The sequence below is a fragment of the Nymphaea colorata genome, chromosome 4 (assembly GCF_008831285.2).
Source record: "Nymphaea colorata isolate Beijing-Zhang1983 chromosome 4, ASM883128v2, whole genome shotgun sequence".
In the NCBI taxonomy this organism is placed as follows: domain Eukaryota; kingdom Viridiplantae; phylum Streptophyta; class Magnoliopsida; order Nymphaeales; family Nymphaeaceae; genus Nymphaea; species Nymphaea colorata.
Window position 1 is genome coordinate 12,239,002 of NC_045141.1, and position 25,200 is coordinate 12,264,201.

The following is a 25,200-nucleotide window of genomic DNA, read 5'->3' on the forward strand; positions in this document are numbered from 1 at the left end:
GATGGGACCACTCCAGCACCTCCTATGTATATTGACCGTGAAGTGAAGAAAACCGTAGTGGGAGATCAAGCTGCTGGGGCTGCGGCTATGAGTGAAATCAGATTTGAATATGAAACCATTACTGAAAATAATCCTGAGTATGAAGCTTGGCTGGCTCACGACCAGTCTCTTGTTGCCTATATTACTTCTACTTTGTCAGAGGAAGTATTAGGAGGTATTGATGATGATTTAACAGCCCTAGAGTTGTGGTCTACCCTTGCCACCACGTATTCTCAAGTATCTGAAGCACGTTTTCTGCAGTTAAGAAGGCAATTTCAGGACATCAAGCGTGGGACGCGTACTGTTTTGGAATATTTGAATGAAATTAAAAGTGTAAGTGATCAACTTGCGGCCATTGGACATCCCGTCAGCGACAAGGACAAAGTGCAACAAGCCTTGAGTGGACTGGGAACAGATTTTGATATTTTTTGCACAGCCTTGGAAGTCCTACCTATTCTTCCATCTTTCGAAGATCTCAAGGCTAAGTTATTCCAACACGAAGCTAGTCGTGTTCAGCGACAGAATTTGATTCCTTCCAACAGTCACAATGTACTGATCGCAGGGACACATGCATTGCAAGGGAATCGCACTCGTACTTGGATTCCTCAGGCAGGAATGGGAAGAGGGATTCTCCCAACACCATAGGGCATGAATACTACATCTGCCACATCTAGAAGGGTTCCGACTTGTTTCTATTGCAACAAGAGGGGGCATGTAAAGTCAGAATGTTGGCACAACCCACAGAACAAAAATAATCAGATTAGACGTGAGAACAAGGCAGCAGCAGGGTCAGCTTCATCATCATCTGGATCTAATGTTTCAACAGACGTACAACAACTCCTCATGACAGCCCTGTCTAAGCTTCATTTGAAACAAAACGAGCAAGGAGAATGGTATGTGGACTCTGGAGCAGCAGCCCATGTTACTGGTGACGCAGGTAATCTCTCTAGTGCTCTCCCTTATTTAGATAAAGGCTCAGTTGTCACGGGAGATGGTTCCCATCACACAATATCACACATTGGAAATGTACAAATTTCTATGGGCTCTTCTTCGATTCCATTAAAGAATGTTCTTGTTGTTCCAAGTGTCCAGAAAAATATTATTTCAGTGTCCAAGCTTATTGATGATACTCAATCCTCTGTTGAATTCACACCCTCTTCTGTTTATGTCAAGGATGCTCGAACCAAGAAGACATTCGCTGAGGGCACTCGCAAAGGAGATATGTATGTCCTTGAAGGAGCTCCACAGATGTCAAAATCTCACCCTTCCGATTCATGTTTTCCAAGTCATAGTGAAGTCAATGTCACAGAGTATAATAAACCATCCATTTGGCATGGTCGGTTAGCTCATTGTAGTCAATCTTTTGTTCGAAGTCTTGTTGCAGACGGGCTCTTAGATAAGTCCAGTCTGAGTTCTGTCAGTGAGTCCAGCATGTGCTCGAGTTGTCATATCTGTAAGAGCCATGCCCTTCCTTTTCAATTAATAAATAAAAGAGCTCCAAAGGTTTTTGACACCATATATTCTGATGTTTGGGGGCCTGCTCCAGTTCCTTCTTCTTCTGGGAGTAGATACTATGTCATTTTTGTTGACTCATATTCCCGATATACTTGGATCCATTTCATGAAACACAAATCAGAAGTTTTTCGCCTATTCACTCAATTTCATGCCTTAGTTCAAAATAAATATTCCAGTAATATTGTGCATTTTCAATGTGATGGTGGTGGTGAATTTATTTCTAATGAATTTACTGAGTACTTACTAGATAATGGGATCACTAGACAAATTTCATGTCCGCATACACCTCAGCAAAACGGAATTGCTGAAAGGAAACATAGGCATATTGTTGAAAGTGCACTTAGCATGATGCATGAAACAGACTTACCTATGACATTGTGGACCGAGGCTTTCCATACGGCTGTACATGTTATAAATCGATTGCCATTGGCTTTGCTTGATGGAAAATCACCATTTTTTCTTTTACACCAAGAGCAGCCACGTTATGAGGAGTTGCGCGTTTTTGGATGTGTGTGCTATGTGCATGTTGATGTTTCCTTGCGAAACAAATTTCAAGATCGTGCTGTTTTATGTAGATTTATAGGGTATGCAGAAAATTACAAGGGTTATAGGTGTTACAATCCTAAAACTGGGCGTGTACATATTTCACGGCATATTGTATTTGATGAGAACAGGTTACAGGATCCCAAGGCTACTTATGTGACACTCAAGGACAAAAATGAAGTTTATGATACTTGGCTTCATGCTGAAATCTTAAGACAAGGGGCAGCAATGTTGACTGAGCACAATGAGCAAGTTGTTAATGAGCCCGAGACATCTGTAAGTAGTTCCTTGAGCAGCACTACTTCCTTGGACAGCATGCCTTCATCTTCTCAGCCCAGTGAGCCACCTATGCATAATCGGTTCTCAGGCCTTGTGTATTCTAGGCGATCAGTTCCTACTGCAGTTCCACGCCAATCACAACGCGTGCGACATCCTATTGATAGATGGGTGAGCTATAACAGTTTTTCTTTGGATTTTCAGCTGTTTATGACAGAAGTCAGCAAAAAGGTGGAACCAACATCTTATCACAATGCGAGTAAGGAAAAATGTTGGGTTGAAGCTATGAATGAGGAAATGGCAGCCTTGCATGAATGTCAGACTTGGCAGATTGTCCCTCGTCCAGCTGATAAGAATGTTGTGGGATCCAAATGGGTTTATAAACTGAAATATAAACCAGATGGTAGCATTGATCGGTATAAAGCACGACTTGTGGCGCGCGGTTTCACTCAGCAATATGGGGAAGATTATGATGAAACATTCAGTCCAGTCATCAAGATGGGAACAATCCGTGTCATTATTTCTCTTGCAGTCTCGTATGGATGGCCTCTCTATCAGTTAGATGTCAAAAATGCTTTTCTTCATGGAATTCTTAAGGAAGAGGTATACATGGAGCAACCTCCCGGCTACACTACTCATGATTCTCAAAAATGGGTTTGCAAATTACACAAGTCTCTATATGGGTTGAAGCAAGCTTCTAGGTCATGGTTTGATCGTTTTTCTCATCACATACAACAAATTGGTTTTCTCCGAAGCTCTCTCGATCACTCTTTGTTTATCTATCGCACTGGAGAAGCTACCACCTGGTTACTTATCTATGTTGATGATATTGTTATAACTGGGAATTCTTCTTCACATATATCTTATGTTAAAGGTATGTTGAAGCAAGAGTTCAAGATGAAGGATCTGGGAGAATTACGATATTTTTTGGGTGTCGAACTTGACAGGACAAATGATAGTTTGACTCTTACACAGCACAAGTATACCCTTGATGTTTTGGATAGGGCAGGTATGACTAATTGCAAACTCATCACTACCCCCAGTGTTCTGAATACTAAATTGACTGCATCTGATGGAACTGCTGCATATTCCAATCCCACATTCTATCGCAGCATTGTTGGTATGTTACAATACCTTACCTTTACTCGCCCAGACATAGTATATGCTGTAAATCAGATTTCTCAGTTCATGCATGCACCCACTGAAGGACATATGGATGCTGCTAAGCGGATCCTACGGTATCTCAAAGCTACTCTTGGAGATGGACTAGTCTACACCAAATGTTCCAATGTTTCTCTTGGACATAGCATATATACATATACTGATGCCGACTGGGCAGGCGATCCCGATGACCGACGATCAGTTTCAGGTTTCTGTCTCTTTCTTGATTCTAATCTCATTTGTTGGAGCAGTAAGAAGCAGCGTGCTGTTGCACGATCTAGCACTGAGGCAGAATATAGAGCAATGGCTGCAGGGACGGCTGAAGCGTCATGGTTACGTCATTTACTTGGAGAGCTCAATCTTCCTATTGTTCGGTCATCATTACTATGTGACAATCAAAGTGCGATAAAAATTGCTTTCAATCCCATTTTGCATAATCGCACCAAACATATAGAGATTGATCAACATTTCATTCGACAGAAGGTTGAAGAAGCCGAGATCTTACCTACTTATATATCTACCAATGAACAGATAGCTGATCTTTTTACCAAAGGTCTCACAGGGCAGCATTTTTGGGTTTTGAAGAACAAGTTGTGCATGATCAAATCTCATGCACAACTTGAGGGGAGCTGTTAGCGTATGGGGATCGGGTCTGTTCAGACCCGATCCATTCTCCTTATATCCACACGCCTAAAGCTACTAGGCGGTGGCTCTCTTGTAATTTTTTATCTTTTTATGTACAAATCTGTTGTACCCTATTAGGGTTATTCTTTAATTAAAGATTAAGGAACGCAGGGCTAAGTTAAGCCGGCTTCTCCCTTTCCTCCATCGTCTTCTTTCATCCTCTCTTCTCAACATATCTGTTTTGCATACGGAAAGACGAGTACTTTGTGAAGATTCTTACAGTTACGTGCAGCCAAGGGAGAGGAGAGAAGAGAACGAGAGAGAGAGAGAGAGAGAGAGAGAGAGAGAGAGAGAGAGAGAGAGAACTTTCTATTTTATTGACTAAAGCTGCCCTAATCTCATGTTAAATGAGAATTAGGGTAAAGTAACAAATTACAAAAGAGGTCCATAAATAAAACCTTTATTTATAAAGAGCTGTTCCTAAACTCTTAAATATTCAAAAATACCACCTAACACATATTATTCAACAGTGACAAAGGGCCTTCTGTCTTTTGCTAGTTTTTTAGTTTGCAGAACTGCATCCATATCGTAGAAAACATTATCTTCCAATCCCCTGATCTGAGTGATGGGATTACGCTAACCATTGGTTCAAAGCTATGGAGATACAAGATCAAAAATATTGTGAACCACCCCATGGAAGCTATCATGAAAAATTCCAACTTTTTCTGCTGCAGAAAATTCCTACAGCTTGCTAATTCCAATCTTGCTACTGAGATCATCACTCTTTTGTTGAAGCCTTATCCTCTGGGATCAAGGCTGCAGTGGAACACGCCTCTTGATTGAATTTTTGTTTGTTCCCCTATTCGTTTTTGTTCATTGTACATATTCATTTTTTGGTAATAAGATAGGGGCTTCCCAGCAGGTTTTGCAGCAGATTGAAACATGATCTGCTATATGCACAATCAAAAACAAAAATGCACATATAAAATGCAAATATACATGCATACAGCCATGAACACATAAGTATACGCATAGATATACATGTGCATGTGCATGTCCGTGTGCGTCTTGGTGCCCTTTAGATGTGCCATTCAGCATGCTTTACAGCATGTGTTCAATTCTCTCTAGTAGAATAACTCTGAGCTTTTTTCGCTTCGAAAATCTTCTTTGTCTATTAAGTATTAAGTGACGCTTTTTTGCTTCTAGGTTTCCAAGCACGAAAATCACATTTGTCTGGTCAGTTTTGTATGGAATACTTGCAATCAAAATATTTAACTTCGACTATATTGCATTCTGGTGTACAATAACACCTCTTTCTTTCTCTCTCTCTCTCTCTCTCTCTCTCTATATATATATATATATATATATATATATATATATATTGTTAGAATATATTGTATTGGGGAACCGGGTCCATATCTGGACCCGGTCCCATGGGGCACGGATACCGAGGCGGGCTCGGTACCCTAGGCGGCTTCTCCTCTCTCCCTCTATATATTGTCACTTATGTGTAAGTGTTGAATTAAGTGAATATAATTTTCTCTCTCCTAGGGTTGCGGTTTGCCCCTAGGTCAGAGCTTCCCCGTGGTTTTTCACCTCTTTCTGAGGTTTTCCACGTATATTGTGTGTTCTTTCTCTGCTCTCTCCTTGTGATTCGTGTTTCTACATATATATATAGACATAATTACATACATACCGACAAGCATGTTTTTTTTTTATTTCTATGGTTTGAAGATGTCTAAGTAATTTATATGCTTGGATTTGTGAAACAACATTCTGTAAGCAGTGCAGTGTCCAAACTCCAAACAGTTATTTCTAGATGGTACAATACTACAACCTAATCGTCCTATGCATAGATATGTGTGTAAGATGTCAGCCTTGTTGCTGTGTCACTTTAAGTATGCCATCCTCAATAGAAATGTTCTGAGGCTTAGTAGCTTACTGTTTGTTACTTTTTTTAATTTCATCCAACTTTAAAACCAAAAGTTGATCAAAGAATTGGAAAATGGTACTTATGCCAATAATAAAGTAATGAAAAACATTTACTTCTATTTTTTCTATTATGCTCCTACCCATGGCGGAAGCTTGTATTGCTTTTAGAGGCATTATGATGCACCATCTCAAAGTCGTACGGATTCATTTTCTGGTTGTTTCTGGTTATATTTGTCATTCTATGTATTTGACTATTTTCTGGCTAAGTTGGTTGCATTAGGTATCAAACTTGTGCAAATACTTTAGATCGTTACCAAGTTGTTCTCTTAAAAATAAGAACAAAAAATATCTACTGGTGCCCTGAAATTTAAACTAATCATGAATAATTCCTTAAATGTTGTTTCTCTTCAGTTTCCCAGATTGTCAAATGTATGCCTTAGGCAATTATTTTGTGGTGGTATCCCAAATGATTTACTATTTAATGGAAATTTCATACATTATTTTCTCATAGATTGTGAAGCTAGTGATATTTTGACCTTTTCACAATATCATAAAGAAAATGCAAAATCCTTTTGATTTATATGTTTTCAGTGTGTTTGTGCTTCACATGCTATTGTGCTTTTGCAGTTCTGTGTGTGATTGTGGAACAGTAGAGGTAATTGGCCCAATTGCTGCAACAGTTGAGGATGTTTTATTACTGTAAGTCATTTCCTTTCGAACTATGTCTTTTTTCTTTCTTCAACCTTTGCATCATCATCATTCCTTATCTACCTAGGATTGGTTTCATAGGCATTATTTCAAAGTTGCAACTTCAGTCACTTTATAATTTTTTATGTCACCACTCTACACGTTGTCTCTGTCCTTTAATGGGTTTGTCTTTACTCAACTGTTCTAATTGCATCACATACTCCACATCAGTGCTGCCCTTTTTCCTTCACATCCTTAGGTTTTCAGAGATACTTTTTGAGGTCTGTATTTTAGTTTTGCTCTTTTCTGATTCCATCTTTATCTTTAATCCTCTTCTTAACTCTGGAGTCTACTTTAGTGTCTTTCCTTTTTTAATAACTCTTGCTTCAGAAAATATGCATTTTGGTAGGATGCATCTTCCTCTGGCATTTTTTATAACATTTCACTACCATATAAATCTTTGTCCATTGATAAGCTGGAATTAGGCCAAACCTGCTGGCTTTTCAAGAGAAGTATCCCTGGGTATGGAACTCTGTTCTTCAACTTGAAGGTCATAGTGTCCAATTACTTAACCTGGTGGACAGAGCCTTGTTGCCACATCATTGTCTGCAATACACCGCTTCTTCTATCATCATCCTATGAGCTGAATCTTTTGATGCTGAATTGTGCTATATGAAAATTTATGACTTCACACTTAGTATCTTCTTCATTTAATATCTTCTTCATAATGCTAGAAGCACGTATTTTTGCTTTATCTCATTGTTACTGAACCACTTGTGTCGAGTACTCTGCTCCAGGTTCTAGTTTTCTTTCTTCTTCATGTTCTTGCTGGAGAAGTATTATATTGTCTAGAATCAACACGTTGGATAAGGGGAATTACATCCTCCGTTACTATCAAAAAGCTGTACGTGGAATTAAAAAAGGGTGTTCTCTGGTATCTTAGGGACCTGCTTCATCCCAAGAAAATGTTTCCAAGGAAAGTTCTGTGTATTACATTGTGAAGAAAAAAAAATTCGTTTTTTCTTTTTTTCCTGAATTTGTGGAATTAGAATGTTTTTTCTTGAAATTTTTTGTGTTTGTCTTATGTGAAATGCAGACAGTCATCTTTAGTTCATAAGTTTTGCCTTGATGCCTAAGGCATTTGATGGTCTAACCTGGCTTGAGTGGAACCTTAGTCATCGTATATTTCTCAAATTCTGTCTCACTTTTTCTCCTATAGCTGAAAACCTGTCACACTTTTCTCTTTTCTACTTTTTTTCTTTTGCCAAATTTCAAAAGCTTAACCAAATTTTCAATTTTCATTTTGAAGGACATTGTCATGTCAAGTTGAAACCTATTTGTAAACTTTATTTGATGTTCATATTTCTTCTGGAACCTCTTTCTTTTTTACAAATTTTAAAATTTCATCCCTGCTGTTCACGTTTGTTCTGAATTATAATTTATTGAGCAAAATCACACCCTTTATGGTGTCAAGAATCATGCCTCCTGTTGCACTGCTATCTTACAATCTTGTATCCTCCATGTTCTCCCACGTTGGCCGCCAAATCGCCCCCTATAATTGTATGGATATTACCAGGAATTTGTTGAATGTGTCCTCTACGATCTGAAAATTTTTCTTTGGTACTATTATAGGTTGGGGTTTATAGACACTTAAGACATTATTATTCTTTCTATCTAGGATAATATTTGGCTGGTTAGGTTTATTACCTTATGCACCTAAGTATCCTCGTTCTATTAAGCATTGTTGAGTTATATCATCTCCTGCATTCATTTGACATTGGATTCTTCTGCATGCATATGACAACTTAAAATCTGCCTTCTATATGTCTTACCCCATACCTTCCATGAGTTTTCAGTCCCTTGCTGTATTAGCATCAGCTGTGATTGTTGTGGGCCATCACTTGGAAATAACTCTTTGTTTTCAAGTTTGGTTACATCTCATCATGGACGTATGCAAACATGGGATTATTTTTTATAACTCCATCCTCTTGCTTCTGATCTCCTTCTGTCACAGCTTTGGATCTTGAGCATCTTTACACCTTTGTTCACCTCTCACAGTGATTAACTTTCATTGGAATCCATTGAGGAAATGCCACAGCATTGGCAGATTTTTTTGGGGAATCATACTTATAGAATATGGCCAAGTTCTTAGAGTTGATTATTTTCAAAGCTAACCTCTTTCTTGATCTAAGGCTTGTGTTCGTAAGGTCAATGACCCCGATGGCTAAGTTCTTGTTTTATTTGTGTAGTATACATGCACTGCAAGATACTTCTTTGTTTGATTATAAATATTGTTCTCAGGATTTTATCATCAAGTTCTTTTGCTGGTATTAATTGAAATACTTTTCTTGGGCAAAATTCAGGAACAAAATTTTTAAAATAAATAAAGTTAATTGAGATTTTATGAAATTATGAGCTTTCTATTAATTTTCAAAGAACTTTCCAAACTCGCAGAATATCGTGATAAAAGCTCCATATTTTCATTTTTTGCAATGCTTTCAAAATGACATGAATTTTCACTTCTTTTTATTTGTTTTTTTTTCCTTTTTTTGGGTTTTTAATCTGACATTTTAGGGAAAATGGCGACATTGATGTTAATGCTTGTTTGTTCAGAAATGGTTATGACTTATTCGACAGTTTTCATTGGAAATTTTGATGTTGCTTATAATTTCTATTCAGGTACTCTGCAATCTTGGGTCCTTCCGCAGCTGATAGGGACAGCTTGAAGCCTGTAACTGTGTTTATAATTATATTTGTGTTTCTCTGTTTATATTTTGTGCAGATTTGTCTTTGCTGGTTATGCTAAGTTTAGATGGTCCCATGAACACATATATAACAAAATTCATGTATCTGTTGTCATTTTCTTCAATCTATCCTTCTTGAGTCTCACTGTAACTTCTTCCCTCCGATTATCATCCTCCATATTTCATTTGCTTTCTGTGAAGATCTTACTACTATCTGAATTTTCTAGAAGCTTTAGATGAAGGGAACTTTTCTTAAGAAAATGCACTTTGGCCTTAATAGATTCTCCGTTCTCGTCTACATGGAAAGTCCACAACAATTTTTGTAGTAAACTGCACTCATGAAAGAATTTACGTGGTTGTATACAGAATGCCAATAACCTTATGATGCCCAAACAAGAAATGCATTCAATTCATCCACGTCCTTCATATTTGGTTCACAATAGCGAAAATAAGCCACCACCATGGGTGCCATAGAATTTAGAATTCTAGAAGGATGGGAAATCCTTAGTTGTTGGTCACTGTTCCAGTGTTGTGTAACGGGTTCTAGTATGTGTAACTTGTAAAATCCCAAGGTGGGGTTTGACACAACAAAAATTCTATACTTGAAATGATATATTGAAATGTGTTGATTAGGTTTGGATATACATCACAGGGGTGCAGTTATGGACGCAGACACCAGTTATTTAAAAAAAAAAAATTTCTTCGGTGCAGGGACATGCCCATATATATATATATATGTATGCCTGGATTCTGATGGAACATCACAAGCTGATCTAAGAAAATACGAACAGTAGGCTGTAATTATTTGCAGATTGAAGTTGCTTCACACTTCTGATTGTCCTGTTGGCTGAAACCATTTGCAACAGGGGCATAATTTATTTCTGTTCTCACTTCCTGTTGACTTTACTTTATAGTTTATAGTCCCCTTTATGACCTAGAATATTTTTGTCACCTTTAGTTACAATGGAACATGTGATTGAGGTGCTTGGCTCATCACCATTCATGGTCTTGCAGTTTGATTTTGTATTTCAAAACTTTATCTATGAACTTCTCCCTTTAACTTGGCTTTTTCCATTTACCATGTTCATTTTTTAAGTTTGCATCTGTAACTTGCTTTCCTCGTAGCTGGATGTGTGCTGAAATTAGTAGTTGATATGTTTCACAGCCAGCCCCCTGTGTGCCTTCCCTCCTTCCAAATGACAGATCACATGCATTGAGGTCCCTGAGGTTAGGGAAATACTCTGAGGTATGGTCGCTATGGTCTGGGTGTCTTACTCCATGCTATTTACAACATTTGAACACCAATCTGACACTTAATTTGGTAACAGTGGTTCAATGATGTATACTCAGATGATATATCCCGTACATGTGAGAATGTACTTAACCTGCTATCAGATACTTATGGTTGCACAGTAAGTTGGATGTGCAAGTTCATTTTAAGTCTTCTTGACCTTGCCTAAACTGAGAAGTAAATGGATATCTTCAGTGTGTAACTTTTTATTGGACTTTGATATGTTTCTTATTTCTTTTTGAAGACAACAGAGATTGTGCTACCAGAGCTGCATGAGATGCAGATTTCTCATTCTGTTTCTATTGGTTCAGAACAATTGTGTTCTTTAAATCCTGATTCTAGGTATGATGCCCTGTAGTAGTCTAGAATCCATTCCCCAAAAGAAAAACAACAAATTTCTCGCTTGTGGTAATTGTCTTTTCTAACCTTCTTATTCACTCATAGGAAGTTGTCTCAGCTAACCCTTGACATTCGCATCAATGTGGCGCTTTTCCGGACATTCTCTGCAACAGACTATATTGCTGCACAGCGCCTTAGGTAAGCTAGAAATATTGTGAATGCCTAGCTATCTTCCTTTTTTTTTCCCTAATATTACAAGCTTTTGCTTTCCTTAGTAACCATAGTTACTCATGTTTATTTTGTTAACGTGATCATCAACATGGTTTTGTTAACAAAGGTTATCTTCAGCACCATGAATTAGATTTCGAATTTTCAGACACTCAACTGGCCTTGGAAATTTGATGATATTAAGGCTCTTTTTCATGTCTAGCATAGATTTCAGACCTGGTAGATTCATGTGTAGATACTATCACTGGTCCATGTCTTGTTCATTATGACTGGTTCTAATTGGGATGTATTGTCTGATTAGCCTGAATCTACATACTTACAGTATGATTTGTTTATATGTTCTTGTACATTTATTTGTTGTATGGTGAAAGCAGCTTCAACTTGTGCAAGGAATGTCACAAAGTGCTTGCATCAACACCTCACAAAGCTCTCACAAGAATGGTGAACTAAGGCACGACCGCACAAAGTACTGAAGTAAGAAATAGTGCAGTCAGGCACAAGAAAGACCAAGGCACCTAAAAACAAACAAACTTTATTTAGAATGGTATGCAAAAATTATAAAAAATAAAAGGAGACATCAGTCCCGATTTATATGACAGAAAGGTGGAAAACTTCCTTTTGGCTAGTCCCAAATGGCTAGTATGATTGGCCAACTTTATAACAAAAGAAATGTTAACAAATGGATTACAGCATATGTGAAAATGAAAAGTACAGGCAAAAAGTAAATAAAAGAAAAGGTATACAACGAGAAACTACAAAATGTTCCTACATCATATATATAAATTTAGCAACGGATTTTAAAAAATTTAACAATCCAGCAGCTGGCTGATTTCAATTCCTCTATGTGTGTGTGTGTGTGTGTGCGTGTGTTTGTACAAACAGTATATGGTTGTTTGGTTGTCTGCAGTTTCAGTTTGCTCTAGCTCTCTGCCTTCATAATTATGTGCCTATTTTGTAACCTTCTAGTCTTACCTTGAAAAATTATAAGATGTTTCATGATATGACTATTTGATAATACTCAAGTAGTTTTTTCTTGCTGATGCTTTAGGAGAAGGTTAATGCACTACCATATGGAGGCCTTCAAAAGGGTTGATGTCATAGTGACTCCGACAACTGGGTATGGAAGTGTTTATTCTCCTATTATCAATATTTTTTGCCATATGTTTTGTAACAATTTTTTGCATTAAGTCATTCAAGAAGCGCTGAATATGCTTAACTTTCAACTGTGGACTTCCTTTCATCATTTTGTGCAGCCAAGATTGTTCAAGCTTTCCATTAAGAATTTAAGATCAATTTTCCCTTTACTCGAGTAAGGAGAATTTTGTATGCCAGGTTGTGTTATAGTTGCTAAAACATGAATAAATAATAGGAAGCACTACACAGATCCAAATTGTGGGCAGTTGTATTATTCAAGAAGAGGGAAGCAAGTAAAAGGTGGCTTGTAAAACCATTTCAAAGGTGATATCAAAACTTATAAAAAAAAATTATATATATATATATATATATATATATATATATATATATATATATATACATATATATATATATATATATATATATATATACATATATATATATATATATATATATGTATAGCAAACTATATGCAAAATCAATTTAAAGTAAAGTGACACTGAAATTGGAATTTCTACTGCTGAGAAGTGAGAATGAATCTTAGGTTTGGGAATTGGGATTCCTGATGGATACTATATCCTGTTACTGGGAATCAGGATTCCTACTTCAAGTTTTTTGCAGGACTATGTTTGGTATCTTGTATTGATGGAATATAATCTAGTGCTTGTGCATGCATATGTATTTGCATGTGAGTGGGCATGTGTGTGAAGTAGAAGGATTGGAGTTTGAGGGCACAGATGATTTTATCTCCTTAACATCGTGATAGCCCCTTACTGCAGGTATTGCTTATCAACTTGCACTCAGTCCTTGCAATGAAAGATCCATAATGCACCTCGTAAATCGTCTTCCATATCAGGGAGGTTGCCATCAGGTTCCTCATGCTAGACTAATCTCTAGTGAGCTCACCAAGAGGTTGGCATTGCCTGTCTGTATCATTGGTCGGGCCAATAGCTAGACATGTAATGCAGTGTAATTGTAGCGTAAAAAAATTGCAACTTTTTAATTTCAAAACATCATGAGAACAATACGAAAAATGTGGAAAAATATGAAAAGTGTTCCCTATGGGAAATCGTAAATTGCACATAACATAAAGCACTAATAGCAAATAAACATTTCAATTTAACTTAAACAATGTACACCCATTAAATCAACTTAAACTTAAAAGCCCCTAATGCATGAGAGTAAAATTTCAAATATATGAATTGTGATTATAAAATACAATTCTCTAGCAAAGAAGCACTTAGAGATATCAGACTAATCAAAGAGAAAATATAGATCCACATTAAGAGCTGGATGGTTTCACTTCATTCTTCAGGTCCACTAGGTTCAGTTTCACTAGGTTCTCTTGCTCTGCTAAGTTCCTCTTGATGTGTTGGTTTTACTATTTCTGACACTACTGATGCAACATCGTCAACTTCAGAATCAGGAATCATCAGGTCTCCTGGTATCTTCTGGGTTTTCAGAGTCCACAACAATATTTTAATATGATATGGATTTGCATTGTTAACGCTCTTGTGCCTTTTTAGGTGAACACCATGAGCTCCTTTTTATAATTTATTAGTGCACATAAAAATATATATTGTCATGTAAATGCATGAGAATAAATATATAATCAACCATTTTATTGGTCAATCACGTGCAGTTTTAAATTTATGGAGTCCAACTTTTAAATGCTTGCCAAAAAAATAGCATGTTTTCTTTCAAACATGTTCAACCGACAATCCCTGTACACAGGATCATCGTGTCTTCCCACAAATCCAGCAATTCTCAGGATCATAATTGTTAGGCTCAGTCCCGACGCCATCGGGTTGGGATTAAGGGCCTTTTAGTGTCTTACTTCGTCTTACTGTTTTACTTCAGTGTTTTATGTTTCAGTTAGTAGACAGGTCTACAGTCGATAGAGTGGATCAGTTAGGCTTAATAAACCTGATCCATTTGGTTGATGAGACGCTATGTACTTGTCTAGTTTGGAATTAAACCCTAATGTTAATGACATCATCGTTTGGAGAAGCTGGGCTTCAATTAGTGAGTGTTAGTCAACACCAACAAAACGTTAAAAGGAAAAAAACAGCTGCCTTTTTTGCCTAGGCTCGCCTAGGCCCACCTAGGCACTAGTCTCTGCCTGCCACTCAGACAGCACCCGGGCACTTTGACAACATAGTGTAGAACATTGATTTTCTCCTTTTTGTAACTCATCTAGGATTAATTGTTCTAATGCATTTGCAGTAGGACAGTCGAACCTTCTTTCATGATCCAGCTGCATTTATCGTCTATATGATAAAAGACCTTTTTGTGGTATTTTCGTCTAAATTTTCTTTGCATCTTTACCTTTTTAATGAATAACTCATCTAGGATGAACTGTTCTAATGCATTCCCTCACTAGAACAGTTTAATTCCAGCTGCATTTGTCAACTATATAAAGAAAAGACTTTTCTGTGGTATTGTCATCTACATGTTCTTTGCATCTTTAGCTTTTAATGACTGTGGAATGACAAAAGTTCATTTATGCAACAGTGTAACTGCACCTGTAATACCAACAGATGCCCTCAGATCTGGAGAATCGAACTTGAAGTTGACAGGTATCCAGCAATCACTATTTTTCCTTGACATATTCAGATTCAATTAAAATGTTATAATGGTGCTAGCTTAGTTCTCGCCAATCTATGATCAACATTACTGTAAGTCTTCTGATTCGAAAAAAGCTTTTTTGTTAACCTCTGGCAATGAAGAATTTGGTTTTCCAGTCCTTCCATATTGGTCCTAGGTTAGATTTGTGATATTTATCTTTTCTGGTGAGTTCATTTTTATCAGTAATGTAGCTTCTGCAACTGTCCTTCTAGAACAGACTTTTAGTTCCACGTGTCATTGTGGAATGAAACTTAAGTATGCATTTTTGCAGAGATTAAGAGTGAATGCAGATTGAATTTGATGTCAGATCTGGTCCATGTTTGTCTTTGTTTTATGTGCTGTTGTGATATATTGTAATGCTATTCTTTTAGAGGTAAAGTTGTGCGGTAGTTTTGTATTAAACACGTAAAATATAATGATGACATGTAGGTCATGTCTCATAATGTGGATTGTGACAGTTGCTGCCACCCCCTTTCTCCATCATCTTTCTTCTTCCTCAGACCACTGAATCTGATTTTCTGTAGATTGTAACATGGTATCAGAGCATAGGTTAGACATGGACCTGCAATTGCTTTCTAAATGGCAAGTCCAATGATATTATCTAATTTCTTGTGGCAGGAAAATTCCTTCTTAATTTTTTTTTGTTTGTCTAGTCTGCATCAGTCTGTGTCAGTGTGCATCAATCTAGTTCTTGTTTAAATGAGTTCTATGTCAATCAGTTCTCCATCTATATCTCTTGGTGTGTCTTGTCCTGGTAATCTTCAATCTCATTTTCCAAATCAGATACTCCTTTTCCTTTTTTTGAAACTAAAACCGTAACTCTGAATTCTGAAAGCAGACTCAAACCAAGTCTTTTCTAAAACTGTTTACGTTAATCTGAATTCTGATTATCCAAATGAAAGTTCTGAGTTTCACCCGCTGGTGGTGGCCGCTGCAGCCACCAGAGTCCACCAACATTGAAAAAATGGGAAAATATGTATATATATGATTGATCAAATAAATAAATAAATATTAAATACCATCTTAGCTTGGGTGTAGGTACCTAGCCGCTTTTGTGTAGCTAGTCACTGGAGGCTGGAGATGGCCAGAGGCACCATGTCAGCTTCGGTTGGAAAGGGAATGAGAGGGACAGGGAGAGTTGAGAGAGAAAATAAAAGGGAAAGTAAGCATCGAGCTTGGTAAAGCATTAAGATTGTCAGATACAATTTTACAGTAATTTCAAATCTACCTATCATTTTTTGTGTTTTCCAGAAACAGTGTTATAATAAAAAGATGATAATGCTGCCTCATTTTCTTAAGAAATAATTGCAGAAAGAGGTTTTCAACTATTTTATGTAGCAAATTCTAAGTTTTATTGTTTTCCTTAATTTTTACAAAGTTCCAAGATCTCATCGTGAAGCTTATGCTTTGCTTTGTCTCTCTTCGTCTCGCTTCACAGGTTTAGCGCTTTGCTTCACCTCATTGCATTTAACTTGGGTACCTTGCCTTAGTCATGTTGTTGGTGGCTGGAACCCTACCGAAGGCCGTCCACAGCCAGCAGCCATGGCAACTTCAGTCAGAGAGGGAACGAGAGGAACATAGGGAGTTGAGACAAAAAATAAAAAGGAAAATAAGCATCAGGCTTGATAAGGAGTTAGAATTGTTAAATACAATTTTACAATAATTTTATATCTGACCCATCATTTTCTGTGTTTTTCTAAAAGCAGTGTTATAACAAAAAGATAATAATGCTGCCTCATTTTCTTAGGAAATAGTTGCAGAAAGAGGTTTGACCACTATTTTGTGTAGCAAATTCTATGTTTTATTGTTTTCTAAATATCTGAAAAGTTCCAAAATTTGGTGGTGAAGCTTACACTTCGCTTCGCATCATCTCTTTTTGTGTCACTTCACTGGCTTAGCACTTTACTTGGTCTCCTCGCATTTAACTTGGGTACCTTGCTGCCGTCATGTTGTTGGTGGCTGAAGGCCTACCGAGTGTCGCTTCACTGGCTTAGCGCTTTGCTTCGTCTCCTCACATTTAACTTGGGTACCTTGCTGCCGTCATGTTGTTGGTGACTGAAGGCCTACCAAGTGTCGCTTCACTGGCTTAGCACTTTGCTTTGTCTCATCGCATTTAACTTGGGTACCTTGCCACCGTCATGATGTTGGTGGCTGAAGGCCTACCGATGGCTGGAGACAGCCAGAGGCAGCCATGACAACGTCGGTCAGAGAGGGAATGAGAGGGACATAGATAGTTGAAAGAGAAAATAAAAAGGAAAGTAAACATCGGGTGTGATAAGGGGTTAGAATTGTTAGATACAATTTTACAATAATTTCAAATCTACCTTATCATTTTCCATGTTTTTCCAAAAAAAAAAATGTTGTAACAAAAAGATGATAATGCTACCTCATTTTCTTAGGAAATAATTGCAGAAAGAGGTTTGACAACTATTTTGCACAGCAATTCTAAGTTTCGTTGTTTTAGTAAATTTCAAAAAGTTTCAAAATTTGGTTGTGAAGCTTACGCTTCGCTGCGCCTCACAGGCTTAACACTTTGCTTCACCTCATCACATTTAACAACATTGGTAATTATCATTAATGACCTCTGTTTTTTTTTATGTCTCCTATATTGAAGTGCTGTTGTTTGCTGCAAAAGAGAAAAAAGGCAAATTACAAGAGGAAGAATTTTGGTATTTATTTTCACTAGAGCTGGTCATTGGTAAAAGGCTTAGCTACAAATAGCGTTCTCAAGCTTCTATCTGTGAGGTTTTTCTCTGGCACTTATCGGCAAAGTTTTTTTTTTGGGGGGGGGGGGGGGGCGGTGGGGGAATCTTGGACTTTTTATCTAATGTTTAGAAATTTTTTAATGTTTTTGCTGTGATTTTCCCCAGATTTTTCCAAGAAAAACAACTTTGCTGAAAAATACCTAAGAAAAATCTCTCCGTTAAAAACCCGAGAATCATATTTTTAACAATGACATATATATACAGGGAGAGAGAGAGGTGTTGAAATCAGCATGCTATTCTGTGTGACTGGATTGTTGTTTTTCGTTTTGTGTCGGTAAAAAACATCACAAAAATTGCATTGGCCCTTTGGTGATGGCCAGTTGCTTGACCATAGTTCTTAGTGACAAAATGCACATTTTGCAATGGTTCTAAAGTGACAAAATTATTAAAAAAAAAAAAAAAACAACCATCCAGCCGCAGAGGTAGCTAAGCAACTGACCATCCCTAATGTACCTTCTGCGACTATTTTTAGTGATACAACATTAAAAAAAAATAAAAAATCCATCCGCCACATCGGTTGTCGACTAATTTCAATTCCTATATATATGTACATATAGATATATGCTCCACATCCAGGTTTTTGAAAATGCTTTGCACTAGTGTCCACACACCCATGATGACAGTGTATAACAACCTCCAGCTTTGGCCATCTATGGATAGGCTTCACCCCTGAATGAGCCCAAAAGTGGCTGACTTGTTTAGCTTATTTATGGGCCCTAGATCTTGGTCTGGATTGCATCATGTTAGCTGATGCAAGTTACCTTCTAGAAATGAATACCGTTGTTGAAAATGCTGAACATTTCCAACACCAACCTCTTATCTCTTCATTTATATTTCTCAACGGAGAAAAATGGACAAGGATCTCTGTGAATTGGCACGACGTTTACGATGTTTATTGTACTCTTTAGGAAACAACAGCTCCCGTGACTTGACTATCTTTATTCTTTGAAGAATAAGCAAGCATATTGGTTTGCTTTTTTCTTCCAATGTTATATCATCCTTTAATGCAAGTGATGTTAAACTGATTGGGTCCAACTACATTGGAAAAGAGTAGGGAAGGTAATTAGGAATATACTGCTTGCAGGTCATCTAACAGCACTGTAGGTTTCACTAGTGCTCTGCAACTGAGGAGATTGATCTAATTGTTCTAGTCTGGAACACAAAGTATGATAATTGCATCTAGAAATTAAGGCTTATTAGCTCTGCTTAACTGTACTTGTCTGATATACTTGAACATGTTATTGTCTTCCTGCAGCTAATAGATGTAGTGTCAGCTCAATATTTCATCTATGTAACACCCTACATGCTTCTTTCATGAGTACAACAACGGCATGGAGGGGAAACAATCTGTATCTTGTCTTGCCAGCATCAATAATACTTGCAATGGATTGGCTACAGTACAAGAACTAGTTAGTGATTCAAAAGAGATGTCTTTTGCTTTTAATCCTGGATATGGTTGTCATATGCATGCACATATTCCTTTATACACATATACATGCAAATCCACCAAATCCTACCTTCTTCAAGTTGTGTCGTTTGTCACAAGCTCTGTCTTTTATAAACCAGAATGACTGGAACCATTGTATGTTATGGAGCGGCAGTGTAATTAAAAGTCACCCTATGATGGCCATAGAGTATTTGGATTCATCCAAGAAGTTATTCCATTTTTTCTTGTTTTTCTCCCTTTTATTTCTTTTTTATTGGTGGCAACTGGCAAAGCATAGTCATTGAACCTAACTAAAGAAAGTAGAAACTCAATGTCAGGCTTGCCCTTAAATTTCTTATTTTTAATTTTTTATTGTTAGGACTAATATGGTTGCTGGTTCTGATCAATATTCTTGCAGCATCTCCTATTGCTACTTTTAGAATACATTTTGCACTTCTTAGACCACTGTCATTTGCAGGTGAACTCATGCGCTTTGTAGTTGCTGCAAACCTTCTTGGTCTTCCTGCCATTTCTGTCCCAGTAAGCTCCTCGAGGCTCTTTATTTCCATTTAACATCACAACGTAAATCTGAATCTATGACGTCTCTTGTATTTCATAATGTTCATTGTCCATTTACATTATCTTTGGAAGGATAAAACTCCACAGGTCACTACATAAAAGTAGCTAAATAGAGTTTCCGTTACAAAGCTAAACAAATACTACTGCATTGAAGTAACCTATTTTCATAGTCAGAATGCGTCCACTATTATATGGATCATAGCTTCATGTTCAGACTAAATGAAAGGAAAAAAAAAAAAAAACTAAGTCTTCAAGATATCAGTCATTCACCTAAAACACACAGAAATCAGTGGTGAACAGGTGAAGTGATGATTATGGGGCCACCCTCCCAATTGGACTCAATATACACAATTAAGCCTAAAGAAGATAAGGTGATAGTCCTTTTTGTATTGATTCTTTCAGGTAATGGACTATTATGACGTATGTAACAGGGGCATTGTAAAGAAATGCAATGCACTCGTGTTGGCACACCCAGACACTGGGGTGTTCTGGACTCAGCCCTGACATGGCATCAGACAACCTTGATTGGGTCTATTTTGGTCCACCCTTTTAAGATTAAGCTTAATTTTAGTTCTATAATTAAAATGAATCACCCAACGAGTGAACTATTTTTTGCTGCTGAAACACCCTCTTCCTTAGACAGGATAAAGTTAGCCTTTGTCAGCTGGTCTCATGTAGGGCCTGAAATGAAGGAATCATGGGCTCTTAATCATTGCATACACGAAGGCAATGTCAATGAGGGAGAATCAAGGGTAAGTGGGAACAACAAAGTGTGGCGAAGATGGCTTAAGTGGTCCATCAGCAAAAGGCCTGTCAAACTGTTTTTAGCGTATTTTCAGGCACTTAGATGTTATTAAGTTCAGCAGTAGAGCTCCTTCTTAAGCAACCTGCGCCCTGTTTTTTGTAGGGTAAGAGAATGTGAGTACACTGAATGGTGATCCCTAGCTGTAGACTGGGATCCAGTTCTCTTGGCTAAAGTCTAAGTTCATTCACCCTCTTTGGGTGGATATAAATTTTTGTTTGTAAATATCCTCATTTTTTATTAATAAAAGACGAGGGCCCAACCCTCAGCAGGTTTCTTGCTGGAAACACCCTCTTCCTTGGATTGTCATCCAGTGACATCACTGATGATTTGGCGACCCCGAGGTATCCTTCCCGACTTCACCGCTTCTCATCTCTCTTTCTAGCCTGCTTTTCTCACCAACATCACTGAATACTCCTCTCCTTTTTCCACATACCAACAACTCATGTTCCTCTCTCTCTCTCTCTCTCTCTCTCTCTCTCTCTCTCTCTCTCGTGTGCTCATGCACAGTCACACACCATTTTCTCATGCTCCAACTAATATTGCCGTTTTTTTTTTCTCTGTCTCTCCCACTGGTGATGATAGAGCTGCAGCTGGAGACTCCTCTCTCGACGTTACTCTTTCTGTCTGTCATTGCCATTTTTTTTATTAAACAATGAAATCAATTTGTCTCATATAAGGTTGTAAATTTTCATTTTTCTTTGTAATCAACCTGTCCTTGAAATTAATTCTCTTTTTTGTTTGGCAAAGACAGACAAACACATGCATATATGCCCAGTTAAGCAACTTAATTGGTGTTACCAGTAACAATCAGACCCAAGGGTCTACAGCTCCATTTCATTTTTGTAAAAAGAGAGAAAATAAGGTGGGTGGTTACAATTTTTGGTAAGTATCTACTTTTCGAGGTGGATATCTGAACACCTGAATGAAGTCATTCAAGGGTCTATAGTGTCACCAATAGGACTAAATCTAATTACCCTTCCCAGCGTGTCCAGGGGCAATATATAAAAGAATAACTATTAAAGATTATTTTTCCCTAATGTTTATATTTTTATCAAAATATGATGATAAAACTTGAATTAGGTATTCAGTTTTTTTAATTGAGTCACCTATGTAGCTTATTATATTATTCTCATTACTTATTTAAGTCTTCAATCATTCTTTAGTTAAGGTGTACTGTCTTCTTATGCAGTTGGAGGGTTCGACTTGTCATTCTATTTGAAGGTCCTCGCCTTGAAAATCTGGATTTGTACAAAGTTGTTAACCATAAAACCTATAAATTCTCTTATTTCCAATTGAGCAACCAGCAGGTTCCAACATTAAATGTTTTGCCTTTTTTTTTTTTTGGTTTTCAAGCATTAAATGCTGGTTTTTTTAAATAATTCTTGAACTACCTTTTTTTTTTGTAAACCAAGGACTTTTCTTGGTGTGCAGTGTCCTGTACTGCACGAGAAACTGTAAAGTGTAAACTTTACCATTAATCACAAAAATAATTTTCTCCCACTCAAGTATATTGAGGGCAACTAATTTAAATGAAAAATGAATATTCATACAAAACAGTCATTCAAAACTGACTTCAAAAGCCATAGCACTATCTTAAAATGATACAATATTTATAGGGAGAAAGAGACAATAGAGGGAGAAGCTGGCTGTTGTGCTGAGTTCCTACAGCTAGCCATTGGAACTCCAACAGCTAGAAAACTAGCTGTTGGAACTCCCAACAGTTAGAAACACATAAAAAATGATAACAAACAGAAAAACAGAAATATTACAAAAAACATTACAACAACAAAACATATTACGGTCCTATGTACACTAATATATGCATACGTATGTATGTGTCATACAACCACTTAAATATAGTGATGTATGTAGAAGCATATATACATGTGAATATATGTTTAGTTACATACAAACTAACACCTGCTCTCAAACTTACTGTGATATAACCAAAATTTTGTCAAGAAGAGTGAAATCTATTTGATGTCAATGCTTTGGTGAAAAAGTCTGCAATTTGATATTCTGATTACACGAAGGACAACTTTGTATTCTTTCGCAGATATTCTTCTCGAACAAAGTGACAATCCATCTCAATGTGTTTTGTCCTTTCATGAAATGTATGATTACTAGCAATGTACTTGCGTTCTTTTTGTCACAGCATAATCTAGTGGCTTCTTCAATGTTAATCTCCTTTGAAACTGATAAAGCAAGAATCGCTCGAACAGTCTTCATCTTTGCAACTAGGGCAAACATCTCCAAGTAGTCTATGTCATACTTCTGAATGAAAACTTTTGCGACCAGCCGAACCTTGTACCTTTCCACGGATCCATCAAGTTTATACTTGATTGTATAAACCCACTTTGATCCCACAAGATGAGCATCCTCAAGAATGTCCACAACTTCTCATATTCTATTCTTGTCAAGGGCTTTCATTTCCTCTTGCATGGCAAAAACCCATTTTGGATTTACCTAAGCCTTAGCAACAGTCTAAGGAATAATAGAAGTAGAAAGACAAAATATGAAGCATTAATAATCTCTACTAAGCTTTGAATAAGATTCAAAGTTATCAATAGGATGCATAGTACATGATTTGATCCCTTTTCTCAGGGCAATAAAAAGTTCTTCAGCATTCCTGTCATTTTTGACATCTTCATCATGTTCCTCACACGTTGGACTTGGCTCATCCGGGGATTTCTCAGGATTGGGATTGGCGTCTTCATTCTTTTCATCTTCAACAAGGTGCCTTTTGGAGTAAACCTGTCCAAATAAATGACCATGTTGCCCTTCACACTGCCTGGTAGTATTCTATAGTCCAATTTCACTCGCATATTGCTCGGTCACATTAGCTTCTCTATATTGTTCACTCTTATAGTCCAAAAAGTCAACAAACTGAATTTCTTGTAACTGATAATACTCTTCCTCCTTTTTTCTTGAAATCTCACCCTAAAGAGGATTTTGTTGGAAGCAAGAAATATGCTCGAAAAATGTCACATCCTTGGTCACATAACAACACCCTGTGGAGCGTTCCAAGCACTTGTACCCTTTTTGTATAGGATAGTAACCCAAGAATATACCTCATGGCTCGAGGATCTAATTTCTTGACATGTGAATTGTGATTATGAATGAAGTAGACACAACCAAACACATGAGGGGGGAGATCAATGGATCCTAGTCAGTCCTTAACATAGAGTAAGGAGTCCTCCCATTGAACACACAACTAGGCATACGGCTGATAATATAAGCATTGGTGAGTACAACATCACTTCAATACTTCTCAGGTGCATGTTGTTGAAATAACAGGGCTCGAGTGACATTAAGCAACTGACGGTTCCTTTGCTCAGCAACCCTATTTTGGGGTGGGGTGTAATTACAAGATGTCTCATGGACAATTCCCTTTTTTCGAAAGAATGTTTCAACAGAATGAGAGACACACTCACGAGCATTATCAGATCAAAAAATCTGAATAGAAGCATTATACTGCGTTTCTACAAGAGTAATAAAGGTTTCAATGACATGAGCCACTTCATTATGATCTTTCAATAGATAGACAAAAGTATTGCAAGAGTAATCATCAATAAACGTAATGAAGTATGAAAGTCATGACCAAAGGAAATGTCCGAGGGGCCCCACACATCAAAATGAATCAAGCTAAAAGCTTTATTAGATCGACTTTCAAAAATAGGGTACAAAGCCAGAACATGTTTAGCCAATTGGCTGACTTCACATGATACTAAGTCCATGCTAATGTTGAAAAACAAATAAGGAAGTTTCTCCATGTTACTGTGACCAGACCAGGCAATAGTTTTGCAGTGGGAAAGCTAAGTCGATTCATAGAAAGACCCAGGAAAGTTCATTAAGATGCAACATTAATGGTGGTCAAATATTTGAAATCGTCTCCAAGTGCAGGACTTTTGTTCACAAAAGACAAGACCTTGGAAGTGGAAGCCTATAGTGATGCTGAATACGATGGCTCAGTCGAAGACAGAAAGCGTACCACTGGACTCTGTGTAATTGTCAGAGGCAGCCTTATATCCTGGTTTATGTTACTAGAAATGTTATATTTTTGGAAAACGAAGATGGTTTTAACTTTTAAGAATGAGCCCAAGAAACTAGAAGATTATGCTTTCCTTTGGACGGACTATGATGATGATTCTGATAATGAGGAGCAAATGGAAGAAGTTATAGAAGATAGTCCTACTAATCCTCCAAGAGACATTATAGTTTATAGGAGAAGAGATCATGCAACACAAGAAAATGATCAAGCCAATCCTAGGAGGTCTCAAAGACACATAAGGCCCCCTCAAAGATTCATTTCATATGAGTCTTTTTCTCCTAAACATGGAGCTTGTCTTATGGCACATCATTCCTTTTATGAGCTATCGTCTTATCTTGAAGGTAAGGATGACCCAAATTGGATTGATGCCATGAATCAAGAACTTAAAGCCCTTGAAAGTAATGAGACTTGGGATATTGTTTCTCCACCTATA

General features: G+C 37.3%; 1 protein-coding gene across 2 annotated transcripts in view; it reads left to right on the forward strand.

Moving 5' to 3' along the window:
- Positions 1 to 25,200, forward strand: part of LOC116252576 (fatty acid amide hydrolase) — a 73,987-nt gene that overhangs the window by 38,762 nt on the left and 10,025 nt on the right. Inside the window, exons 11-19 of one of the 2 annotated variants that reach the window (XM_031626935.2) lie at positions 6,718 to 6,789; positions 9,457 to 9,508; positions 10,687 to 10,767; positions 10,850 to 10,933; positions 11,057 to 11,154; positions 11,257 to 11,349; positions 12,428 to 12,496; positions 15,028 to 15,092; positions 19,811 to 19,824. In XM_031626935.2, coding sequence (XP_031482795.1) covers positions 6,718 to 6,789; positions 9,457 to 9,508; positions 10,687 to 10,767; positions 10,850 to 10,933; positions 11,057 to 11,154; positions 11,257 to 11,349; positions 12,428 to 12,496; positions 15,028 to 15,092; positions 19,811 to 19,824 — 628 coding nt within the window. Of the gene's footprint in view, positions 1 to 6,717; positions 6,790 to 9,456; positions 9,509 to 10,686; positions 10,768 to 10,849; positions 10,934 to 11,056; positions 11,155 to 11,256; positions 11,350 to 12,427; positions 12,497 to 15,027; positions 15,093 to 19,810; positions 19,873 to 25,200 lie in introns of both variants that reach the window. The other variant, XM_031626934.2, reaches the window with a different exon arrangement.